The sequence below is a fragment of the Neophocaena asiaeorientalis genome, unplaced genomic scaffold (assembly GCF_003031525.2).
Source record: "Neophocaena asiaeorientalis asiaeorientalis breed wild unplaced genomic scaffold, Neophocaena_asiaeorientalis_V1.1 scaffold110, whole genome shotgun sequence".
Lineage (NCBI taxonomy): Eukaryota > Metazoa > Chordata > Mammalia > Artiodactyla > Phocoenidae > Neophocaena > Neophocaena asiaeorientalis.
Window position 1 is genome coordinate 7,771,538 of NW_020175053.1, and position 11,429 is coordinate 7,782,966.

General features: G+C 55.5%; 1 protein-coding gene across 5 annotated transcripts in view; it reads left to right on the top strand.

Annotated features, from left to right (window-relative positions):
- Window positions 1–1,068: 1,068 nt before the first annotated feature.
- Window positions 1,069–11,429, top strand: part of SLC2A11 (solute carrier family 2 member 11) — a 25,266-nt gene continuing 14,905 nt past the window's right edge. For all 5 annotated transcript variants that reach the window (XR_003005756.1, XR_003005757.1, XM_024763784.1 and 2 more), the window contains exons 1-4: window positions 1,069–1,587; window positions 4,192–4,290; window positions 6,541–6,701; window positions 9,782–9,906. Coding sequence is in view for 3 of the 5 variants with exons in the window: in XM_024763784.1 (XP_024619552.1) it covers window positions 1,411–1,587; window positions 4,192–4,290; window positions 6,541–6,701; window positions 9,782–9,906 (562 nt within the window). In the remaining 2 variants the exon portion in view is untranslated. The remainder of the gene's footprint in view (window positions 1,588–4,191; window positions 4,291–6,540; window positions 6,702–9,781; window positions 9,907–11,429) is intronic.

Consider the following 11,429-nt stretch of genomic DNA (forward strand, 5'->3'; position numbering starts at 1 on the left):
TGTCTCCTTATTTCTATTCCGCATCAGTGGACAGGGAGCCAAGATTTGATAACACCCCCACCTCTGCCTTCTCACCAGGGAAACCAAGACTGGGTGGGAATCCGAGACTGGGTGGGAATCCACGCGGGAAGCTCCCCGGAGGAGGAGTCGGCACGCGTGGGGGTTGTCTTTCCATGCTCCCCTGACTCAGGCGTGGTTTGACAGCCCCATCCCGTAGGGTCTGCGCTGGACTTGGAGATCTGAAAGCCCAGCCCCGACTTCTAGCAGGGCTGCAGGGGTGCTGCGGACACAGACTCCACCTTGTGGAGTCTCAGGGACGTTGAGAGGATTAGCCATCAGCACTGGGCAGCCACAAACACTCACAACCTTGACTGTCACACACTCAAGGTTAAACTCCTGATTAATGTTTGCCAAAGAGAAACCTCAAGCTCCCTTGCTTAAGGATAATAATTAGTGGCTGGGGAGCCCACGCATTGGGGGGCTGACTCCAGCGAGGTGTCCATGGAGGGGGGGCGGCGGGGAGGGAGTGAAGAGGGTATTATCACAGCAGTGGATCATCTCAATAGATGCAGAGATGCAGAAAGGCATGCACTTAGTAACTGCTAATATTTTATTTATTGTATTGATATTTTTCCTTAAAAAATGCATGATGTTTTTAAGAAACTTTTACAAGTTCAGGACAGCAAAAATAAAACAGTATCCCTTCTGGTGTATGTCCTATCACAGTCTTTGCTCAGATGACTTCCTAGGGTCACTTTCAGGTCTATGTTTCTATGACCAAAAATAGCATCTTTGGCAACTGGTTTCGATTTGGCCTTAATCCAACTCCTGGATTCATGAAGGACCTGAGAAGCCCTGAGAAATAAAAGATTAATCCAGCCCAGTGGACCCGGTGGTTCCTCATCTCACAAGGTCCACTGGGTCGGACTAATCTTGTCGCATAGGCCGGGCTGGCCTCTCACGGAATGGATCCCCGGGCTGCAACCCGAGACTGGGTCTCCCACCCGCGTTCCAAGTCACTGGCTCTGCCAGGACGGACGGATGAGAGCTCTCCAGACTTGTGGGTCTGCCTTTTGGCTCTCCTAATCCTGTCCCTCCCCTGGGGGGAAAGGGCGGGGACACCTGTATTGGAGGAGAGCGGGGATGCCTGTGCAGAATCAAGGGCTCGGCCCTCATAGTGCCTGGGGACAGGGGCCTCCCGCAGGCGGGCAGGGGCGCCTGATTGGGGCGAGAGGAGGCCGGGCAGAGGGGCCGGAAGGGGCGGCGGCGGAGGTCCAAAGGGGAGCGCAGCAGTGACGGGCTGAGAGTCACTCCGGAGGCGGCAGCGGGGGAGGAGACGAGGGGACTAGGGGCCAGGGCCGGGATTTCGTGCGAGTCTGGAGCGCGCTGATCAGAGCCGCCGGCCACGACATGCGAAGGCGGATGCAGGGGCTGGCCGTGGTGACTTCGGACCTGAGCCCCCTTCCGGTCTGCGGAGATGGGCCACAGGCTCGGCCGAGTAAGGAGTCAGTGGCTTTTCACCTTCAGAGCTGCAGAAAGGGAGGGATGGAGGATGAACACGAGCCGCCGTTACAGCCTCGGACTCAGGTGACCCCCTCGCGGGACCCCAGCCCCCCACACCCTTTACGCCCTGTGCGCCTGCGCACGTGTCTTGGCCGCGCGCTCTGGCTAAGGTAAGCTTTGAGCGAGTCTTCGCAAATGCCCACTACGCATGCGCCTCCCTCTTCCACGCCGATCCGCTTTTCGCAAACGTCTGAATTCCGAGACCTGCCGGCCCAGGCTTATCGGATGAGGGATTGCGGACTGGCGTGCACTTGGGAAGGCTCAACGAACGCGTCCAGTGTACAGAAGTATCTGAGTGTGCACAGTGGAGCTAGGTGCTCGGCCCAGACGAACAAGAGCAGGTGTTCACGCGCAGTGTTGGGCTGGGGCGCAGTGCGCACCGGCGGCGTCCCAGGCTAGCATCCCTCTGGTCCTCGTATGGGCCGGACACGCCCCCAGCAGCAGCAGCCCCTGGGCACTGCAGTCCTGGCCGCCTCATCCCGTCCTGGGCCTGTTTCCCACCTTCACTTCTCTCCCCAACCTTCATCTCCTCCACGCTGGTTCTAAACTCCGTCCTCCCGCCCTGCTGCACCGAGGGGGCGGGGAAGCGGGAAGAGCAAGCCTATAACGCTGACCACCCCGCCTCAGGGTTTACCCCGCCAACCGGCGCTGACCTGCATGGCGCTTCCCCTCACCTCCTTCAAGTCTTTGTGCGGAGGCCCCTTCTCATGGCGTATTTCCTGACCACCTTTTCCAGACACGCCCCTCTCCCCTTCGCCTGCTTTCTGTCTACGTCGCACAGCTGACTTACTATGTATTTTCCTTGTTTATTTGTTAGTGCTTGTCTTCCCCCGCTGAAATAGTCACGGATTTCGTCTCTTTTGTTCCCTACTATATCCCCAGCACGTAGAACAGTAGATTTATTGCCCACAGTAGGGAGGCAAGAAATCTTTATTCACTGACTTAATAATCACCACCATAGCTAATGTCTGAATGCTTTTCATGACCAGTCAGAGGACTAGGCAATCTCCCTGCACGATCTCATGGAATGAAGTAATTTATGCTGTCTTGGAGACCTGCCGGCACCCCTGCCACATGGGCTCAGTTCTCATCAGGCGGTGCGTGACTTGCTGCTTCCTGCAGATCTGCTCTCTTAGTGGAACTCTCACCTCCGGGCAACCCAGCAGGGTGCTTCCAGTGACTCCAGTGAGACTGAGACGGGACTCCTGGGTTCTCACCTGGCTTCCCCCTATGGCTTCATGCTTGGGAGGAAGTTACTTAGACCTTGTAGGAACTTGCGGGCAGCCAGGGTGCCTGTCATAGACCTGCCTGCAGACCTGTGGCAAGATCTCTGGCAGGAACCTGCCCTCAGAGCCTCTTCTTCTACCTCCCCACCCCCAGGCCAGGTTCTCACAATACAGTGAAAGCAGGTCTGTCGTTCTCCACCCCACACCCCCGCCCCACTGTATGTGCCTCCCAGCTCAGTTCCTGGCTGGGACAGGCACTTGGTATTTGACTGATGAATGAGTAAGTAGTCTTCAGGTTCTGGAAATTCTTCAGGAAGCCTTTAGCCAAACATCCTTCTGACTTGAAACTTGTATTTAAATATTAAAAAAATAATAAATATGACACAGTGCTTTATATTTGAGGGACAATTTGCCCGAGCAAGAAAGGTAGTATAGAGTTACTAGGAAAAGATCAACAATTTGATTTTTGTATAGTTAACCACTTTGTGAATGTCTCAGAAAATATCTGAGGGAAGCAGTTCACTGCTCTTTGGGAGAGTGGAGAGCTGTTAGCGTACACTGGATTTTCAAAAAATTTAACGAGCAGGTTATTTTGTAATTAAAAATTATAAGAGATAAATTATAAACAAGACTGAATCCCCCGAAAAAGATACCAATCTAATGATGGGGCATCAGGGCGCTGAGCTGGGTGCCTTGGGGAGTTCTCCCTCCATCTCTAAGGGTGCTGCATGAGGGCGAAAAGCTGCCCTTTGTTGTGCCAGGTATGTGTAGTGCACACATGCACTGGCTGTCCCCCAGCCTGAAGGTAGCCATTATCATCACCAGGGCCAGCGAGGAAGCCACTCAGAGAAGATGAGGGAGGAAGGGCAGAGCTGGCACTGCGACCCAGGCTGCTCTCTGCTGCTCCATGTGCCCCCCCAGGCCCCCACACATGTAGGTCCGTGTGGCCCCTCCTCTTAGCCTCCTGGCAGAACAGGCTGGGAGGGAAGAGAGGGAGGCCCAGCCACTCTATTGAGAGAGTTTCACTGGGGCGAGTCACTGTAGCTCAGGGACTCCTGTCCTGCCAGAGGCAGAGCTTCACACCTGTGGGGCCCCAGCTCAAGGCATTGTCCCCTGAGCCACAGCAGGCATGCCCAGGGGCAGCCCGGCAAGGAGGGCCCGGAATGGCTGTCCATCTCAGGAAAATGCTGTCAGGGGTGAAGGGGCAGTGAGATCCTGGACTCAGAGCAGAAGGCTAGGGGTGCCTCTGCTACCTGCCAGCCATATTAACTAGGCAACTCCTCTCTGCCTCAGCTTCTTCATCTGCAAAGTGGAGCCATCATTGCCTGGTTCAGATAGATTGCAGTGCTGAGATTGGTGGAGGCTGTAATCAGGCACTCTGTGTCCTCTCCTCTCTCCTCAGTTCCAGGGCAGGGTCCTGCTCCTGACCATCTGTGCGGCTGGCATTGGTGGGACTTTTCAATTTGGCTACAACCTCTCCATCATCAATGCCCCGACTTCGGTATGTACCCTCCATGCGCACCGTCACCATCCCAGTGGGTGCTGGGCCAGGGCCAGCAGCTGCCCGCAGCAGATCTTCAGGCCAGCATCCACTTGGTGGCGCTTTCTCCCACGTGTCCACCTCCACTGCGATGCCCCACAGGCCCTGCGATTTCAAACCCAGCTCTGCATCCTCCCCTGAAACTGGCAAGTTCTCCTGAGTCCCTGATATCAGTAGATGACTCCACCATCCACCCAGTGACTGGGGTCCGCCCTGACTCTTCCCTCCCTCTTGGACACCAAGTCCTTCCTAACTGCCTCTGGCTTCCAGCCATTTCTCCTCGGGTCTCTTCCACAATCCCAGTTCAGACCCCGTCTCTCCTGCCTGTATCACTGGCCTCCCTGCCTCTGACCTCCCCCTTCTAGATCCTCTCAAGTTTGATCAAACCACTCCCCTGCCCAGAAACATTCTGTGGCTCCCCAGTGCCTACAGGAATAAGGACAGACTCATCCATCTGAAGTCCAAGGCCTCCTGGGATCAGAACCTGTCCACCTGTCTTCCACCTTCGTTCCCCCAACTCCGCTATCAAAGCAGGTTAAACGCAGTTCCCCAAATGCACCCAGCCCTTCCTTGAAGACTCCTTCTGATGGGAAGCCCTCTCTGCCCCACCTGCAAGAAGGCCTTCAAGAGCCACCCAAATGCCATCACCTCCCTGAAGCCGTCCTTTAGCAGCCCCCACAGCTGGAGTCACCCTCCCTCCCCAGCCCTTGGTCTCAGCCTCCTGCTGGTCTCCTCTCAGTGTCCAAGTCATCTTTGAGTCCCCAGCACCTGACTCTGTCCTGGTCTGTGCCGACGTTCAGTAAATGCCTGTGGAAAGGATGAATCTCTCGGCCCCATTGATAGAAGCCACCTCTATCCCACCTAAGTGAGAAGGGCAAGTGTCCTGTCACATAGCTGTGAAGGAGGTGGGGCTGCAGGAAACAGGTCCCAGGATGGAACTGGGGCTCTCCTATCCCTGCAGGGCATCATCCTCCACCCAGTGCAAGAGAGCAGCTGTCACCAGACTCACTTCCTGTCCTGGACTGGGAACCCCCAAACAGAAGTCCTCCCTGTTAGTTCCAGCAGAAAGGCTGGGGAAGAGTTTGATTGGCTGGTTTGGATCACATGCCCTCTGATTGGCTGGTTTGGATCAGATGCCCACTAGACCAATCATGTGGTCAGGAGGGTGGAGCACTTTGATTGGCCAGGCCTGGGTCAGGTGACCAACCGTGTAGGGGGTGTAATTGTCAAGGGGAAAGAATTTCCCTCAAAGCATGTTGTTGCTGAGAAGTTGGGGATGGGAGTACATTCTGGGCAGAAACAACTATAGCTGCCCAGTCCCTTAAAAGAGGATGAAATGAAGGGTTTAGAAAGGGGGGGTCTGAGCTCCATTCGCTTTTTTATTTGTTTATTCAACAAGCATGCGAGTGTCCACTTCAGTGCAAACTTGCAGGCTGGAGAGGGATCTGCCCACAGCAGGACACTCTCAGGCCTTGCTTCCCATGGGCCATCACTGGCTCCTGCAAATGAGACTTCCTTGGCTTCTGAGGCTTCCCCTACCCCCTTGAATGGTCACCCTTGAGGATTTCAAGCCAAGGTCAGGGGAGGCTGGCCCCGGTCCCAGCTCCCCCAGACAGGTCCTTCCCCCAGAGGGACCTGGCAGGCACCAGGCTAACAGCCATTACCCTGAGCTGGCCTGCTCACCTACACCCCCTGGTCATCCTCACGTCCTCCCTCACGTCCTGTTGGGAGGACTAAGACCGGCCAGACACTGACATTCACCTCTGACCAAGGGGAGGGTATCTGGGTCTTTTGGTCAGGCGTTGGGGCAATCCTGAGGTGCCCCCAGTGAAGGAGCCCTGGGGACAAACACCCCTCCTGCCTCCTCTGCTGATGCTCACTGATGGCCAAGTCCATCGGAAAGCTGGTCATCAAGGGAGCCTGCTCCTGTGGCCCATGCAGGTGGCTTCCCAGGCCAAAAGTGGGGGAGGGGTGCTGATAGTGGACTCAGAGGGGCACATAGAGACTGGCCAGCTCTGAGCTCCAGGAGACACTGTGCTTGAAAGAGACGGCACAGTGCCCTGCAGTTGGGTGAGTTCGGTCCTGCCCCGAAGGGACTAGGATTGCTGGGGAGACTTGCCTGCTCTGCAGAGGCAGGGCCTGTGGGGAGAAGGCCTGTTGTGGGGAGGGAGCCCCCGCCCCCGGGGGGCTGACTGGCATCTCTGTCCACAGCACATTCAAGAATTCACCAATGAGACGTGGCGGATGCGAACTGGCCGGCCGCTGCCCGACCATCTGGTCCCGCTTGTGTGGTCCCTCATCGTGTCTCTGCATCCCGTGGGGGGCCTTCTGGGAGCGCTGCTTGCTGGCCCCTTGGCCATCACACTGGGGAGGTAAGTGCTTCCCGTGGACCCCCAAATGCCCTTCAATGAGGGGCACCCCGGGTGTGGGCAGGATGCCCGGCAGGCCCAGGCCTGAGTCAACTCCTCACCAGCCTCCCGCTCCGCCTGCAGTTTCACCGGGTGACTCACGTTTCCCAGCAGATGTGGCAGAGGGAAGAGTCCCATGCTGGGAGGGAGGGAGGACCCGTGGCTGCCAATACAACACACGTTGTCTGACTGTGAACAGGTGTTTTCTCCCCAGTGCCCCCCTTTGTATCCAACTGATGCAGATCTTGGGTCGCAAACAAGACAGACAGACTCTGACAGACTGAATGGAAAACTGTGATAACGCAAAGGATACTGGGGCAGCTCATAGGACAAAAGGAAGTGGTCAAAAGCCAGGCCTGGGGAGGGCAGGTTGCAAGGCCACCCTAGCCTGGGCTTTCCTCCTGGGAGATGCCTTCAGCGCACCAGCTCCAGCCTTGTTCCACCTCCAGCATCTTCACTCGCTCTCAGAATCAAGGGAGACGGGTTGTTCCTGGCCCACCTTGGGTCGCACGCCTACACCCGTGAGACAGCAGGAGAGAAGCAAGGCCGGGTGGGAAAACAAGCGGCTCTCATGGTCTCCCCCTTGGCTGGCCACCCAGCACGTGTCAACACCTTTCACCCATGTATTCAGCTCCCCGTGTGCCCCTCCTCAGGTTAGTTGGTTCAGTCCTTCCTGAGACCACTCAGGGCACTGCCTCATCACAGCCACCAGGGACGGCACAGCAGAAGTGTCCTCCCTGAGTGCAGAGTTTCCCCGTGACAACCAATCTGCCAGCCCTGCCATTAACATGTTGATATTCTGCATGCCACACACTTAATGGTAAACTTAACTGCCCTCAAGACACCTCACGGGAAGAAGAAAGAAGAAAGTGTAGGGGAAACTAATCAAAGAAAAGGAAACTAGTGCATGAATTTAGTTTAAAGCGTATGATCCAGAACATGGGAACATAGGTAGAGGGTCTGCTCCTGGGTTTTGGAGCTGGTCACTCCAAAACCTGCCTCGGGAACGTCCATCCTCAGGTTTTCTGCTCCTGTCTTGTGTCAGCACTTCCACCGGCCTGAGGCTGTTTGCCCATCGGGGTGACCCCAATCTTCATGCTTGAGTGAGCAGGGCAGTCCTGATGGTGTGGGTCCTTCGGCAGGTTCTCACCCTCTGAGGTCATCTACTTCTGAATGACGGGGTTCCTAACGTGATACTGAGTTCCATGGGCACCCATCCTTCCACTTCCACTGATGTAACCTCCTTTGTTGGAAGCAAAATTGCACAGATAACATGTTTGTGTGTTTAGCAGAAGTATCAACGGCAAGTAACAGAAAACCAGGACTCAGCTGGCTAAAACAATAGCCAAACACCCCATTCTGGTGTTTATTCTCCACTAGGGCCTAGTGACCAGCCAGGAGTTATTTCTGATTAAGGGGGTAGTAATTCACTGAAGTAGTGGCTTTACTCCAAAATCCTAGGTCTTGCACTGTGATTCCCCTTGGGGGCACTTTGAGTACCACAATCTCCCAGGTCTAGAGGGTCGAGGGGCGGAGCCTCTGGCAGCTGGTTTGGACCCACTAGGGCATACTCCACTCACAGCTTCCAGGTTTGCAAATCACCCAGTGTAGGTATCAGATCACGACACTCACTGTGGGACAGGCTGCCTCCGAAGTAGAAAGAAGCCATCTGAGATTTGTCCACCCTTCTTAGAGGAAGGGCAGCAAGCCATCCCGCACTTTGGAGGAAATGTGCCCTCGGACGTGAGGAACTCCACTGCTGTGGCGGCTCCCACTCTGTCATGCTTGTACGTTACCATGACGTCGGGTGCACTTGCTGCTTCCTCTTCCCCAGGTCCTTTCAGCATAAAGTCATCAAAGCAGCGGGCCAGCAAGATGCCTGAGGCGGGCAGCTCCCCATGGAGCAGGTGTGGCCCAGAGCTGGAGAGCTGCCATGTCCCTAAGGAGGTCGGTAAAGGTGCAGTACTCTCCCTGCCGGGTGGAAGTAAAGTGTTTCTGCTGTCGTCTGTGTATTGAAATGCAGCAAAATGCATTCGCCAGATAAATAGCTACAATGGATGTACTGTGTTTTGTCGTTTCTTTGTTTTTGGCTGCACTGCGCGGCATTGGCCTAGCAGAACTTCCCCGACCAGGGATTGAACCCGGGCCCCCTGCATTAGGAAGCGTGGAGTCTTAACCACTGGGCCGCCAGGAGAGTCTTGGAAGTACCGTATTAACTTATACCAGTGAGGAAGCCGCATGTGGCTTATAAGTCACAGCTGGAGTTACCACAGGATCAAGTTATAATCCACTGTCATTCTCCATTCTGTAGGCCAGGGGATCTGAGCTTTGGCCCATCTTTCACCCCTGTGCTGTTGGTTTGGAGCAGGCCAGCGGCTTCCTGTGGCTCATTTCCTTGTCAGTACATGAGCCATATGACCTCCTGTGGCCTCTCTTGGGTGACCTGCATGACGGCGCCTCTGAGCGCGGTGCCAGGAGCCCAGAGCTGACGCCTCATCGTGTGGAGCTGCTGACATGCCCAGTGCCCCTTCCTGTTTTGCCGTCTGTCCCGTTGAACCAGCCTGGCAGAGACCATCCAGCCATCCTGAAGGCTCTGAACAGGGACTCTGCAATGCACTTGGCTCCCCAGGTGTCCCCTCCCTCACTCCGGAAGCCCCTATTCTTCCTCCGCAGGGTTTCCTTGAGGCTGAGAAATCAGATGTTAGGCCCTTCGCTTTACAGAGGAGTTTGAGGAGAGCAATGCTCAATCTGTAGGGATAAAGCCATACGAGTTCTGTCACTTCAAGCCGTGGCGGAGGCAGCAAGGAGAGTAATTTGGGGCATATTGGAGGAGGGGAGTGGGAGTAGGCCCCTGGGGGCATCCCACAAGTGACCCCAGCTACAGTGGCCAGCGTCATTTCTGTTCGTGTAGCTTACACTCCTGACTCAGTCCCCTCATGCACACACAGGTCTGATCAGGGCTGGCTGCAGCTTCAGAGAAGGGTCCCCAGGGGTGGTCCTCAGGACTGAACCCACCTCTCTCGCCTGTGTTTGGCTTCCCCAAGGAAGAAGTCCCTGCTGGTGAATAACATCTTCGTGGTGGCCGCAGCGACCCTGTTTGGCTTCAGCCGCAGAGCAGGCTCCTTTGAGATGATCATGCTGGGACGGCTGCTCGTGGGCGTCAGCGCAGGTACAGTGTGTGTGTGGGGGGATCCCCTCCTGCCTCTGTTCCTACTCTTTCCTGTATCCTCTTTATTCCCTTCATTCATTGATTTGTTTTCCTTTCATGCCCACCATTATTATTATTTTTTTTTTTTGCAGAATGATTAGATATGATTTATCTTAAAAGGGTCATATAACTAGGTACTTAAAGTGGATCTAGAAAAATGGAAAAGTTGTAAGGGATGGGAGGGCAAACATCCCGAAACTTAAACCAACAGAAGTCCTCTAAGCTGGGAGCTTCCTGGCAGTCAAGATGAAAAGGCATCTAGGATGGGCTCTCTGATCTTCCCTACAGAAGTAGAGTAGCCTGTTAGGGACCCCTCAGGCTCTGGGGCTTGTCACGGGAGGGAGCAGAATTTTGAGCGTGTCCACCTGGGCTTTTAGGGGGGCCCATCAACAATCCCCCTGACTCCTACTGTTTATACAGCCAGGTGCTGACGTCTTTATTAGTTAGTTATCTATTCCTGTGAAACAAAGTACTCCATAATTTAGTGGCTTAACACCAGCAACATTTATTAACTCATGGTTTCTCTGGGTTAGGAACCAGGAGTGTCTTAGCTGGGTGGTCCTGGCTTGGGGCCTCTCAGGAGGCTGTGATCAAGCTGTCAGGCAGGGCTGCAGTCACCTGAGGTTTGGCTGGGGCTGGAGGACCTGCTTCTGAGATGGCGCCCTCGTGTGCTGTTTGCAGGAGGCCTGGGCTCCTCAGCTTATGGGTCTCCCCGTAGGGCTGCTTGAGTGTTCTCACAGCATGGCGGCTGGTTTCCTCCAGAGGAAGTGATGGGAGAGAGGGAGCCCACGTGTGTGCGCAAGGACACAGTCCCAGTGCATTTTATGGCCTAATCTCAGAAGTCATACACCATCAGTTTTGCCACAGTCTACTTAGAAGTGAGTCACTCAGAACAGCCCACATTTCAGGGAAGAGGGACCAGGTCAAACTTTGTGCCCTGAGTACCTGGCACAGAAGGAATCCCTCCCTAATTGTCTGTAGGAAGAATGGGTGTACCTCCGTGGGACAGCTTCTGGCAATCGGTGCACCCCCCTTCCTCCCAGCTCCCCCCACCCAGTGCTCAGAGAGAGGCAGGACCTTGTTGAGGGCTGTTTCCTGATCCCACGTCAGGGAGGGATGGAGCAGCATTCCCTGACGTGTTCCCAGGTGGACGGTGCCCCAGTACTGCGGCCTCCTAGCTTCTGCCGGCTGTCACCCTCTGGGGTGGGCAGTGGGGGTGCCATCCAGTTCCATTTTCCCACTGGCTGCCTAGGTGCGAGGTGCGTCCCCAGGGAAGCCAAGATGGGGGAGAACATGCAGTGGTAGTTGACGTGAGAGGTGAGAGCCGGGGCCGCTGGTGGGCATCTGCTCCCTCTGAGCCCCTCACACTCCTCCCGGTGACAGGGCTTCTCTCTCAGAAGTCCTGGGAGTTGACTGGAGTCCTGCTGGCCCTATATCAGGTGGGGAGGAACCCTGCAGAGCGCTTGGGCTGAGGGAGCAGCACT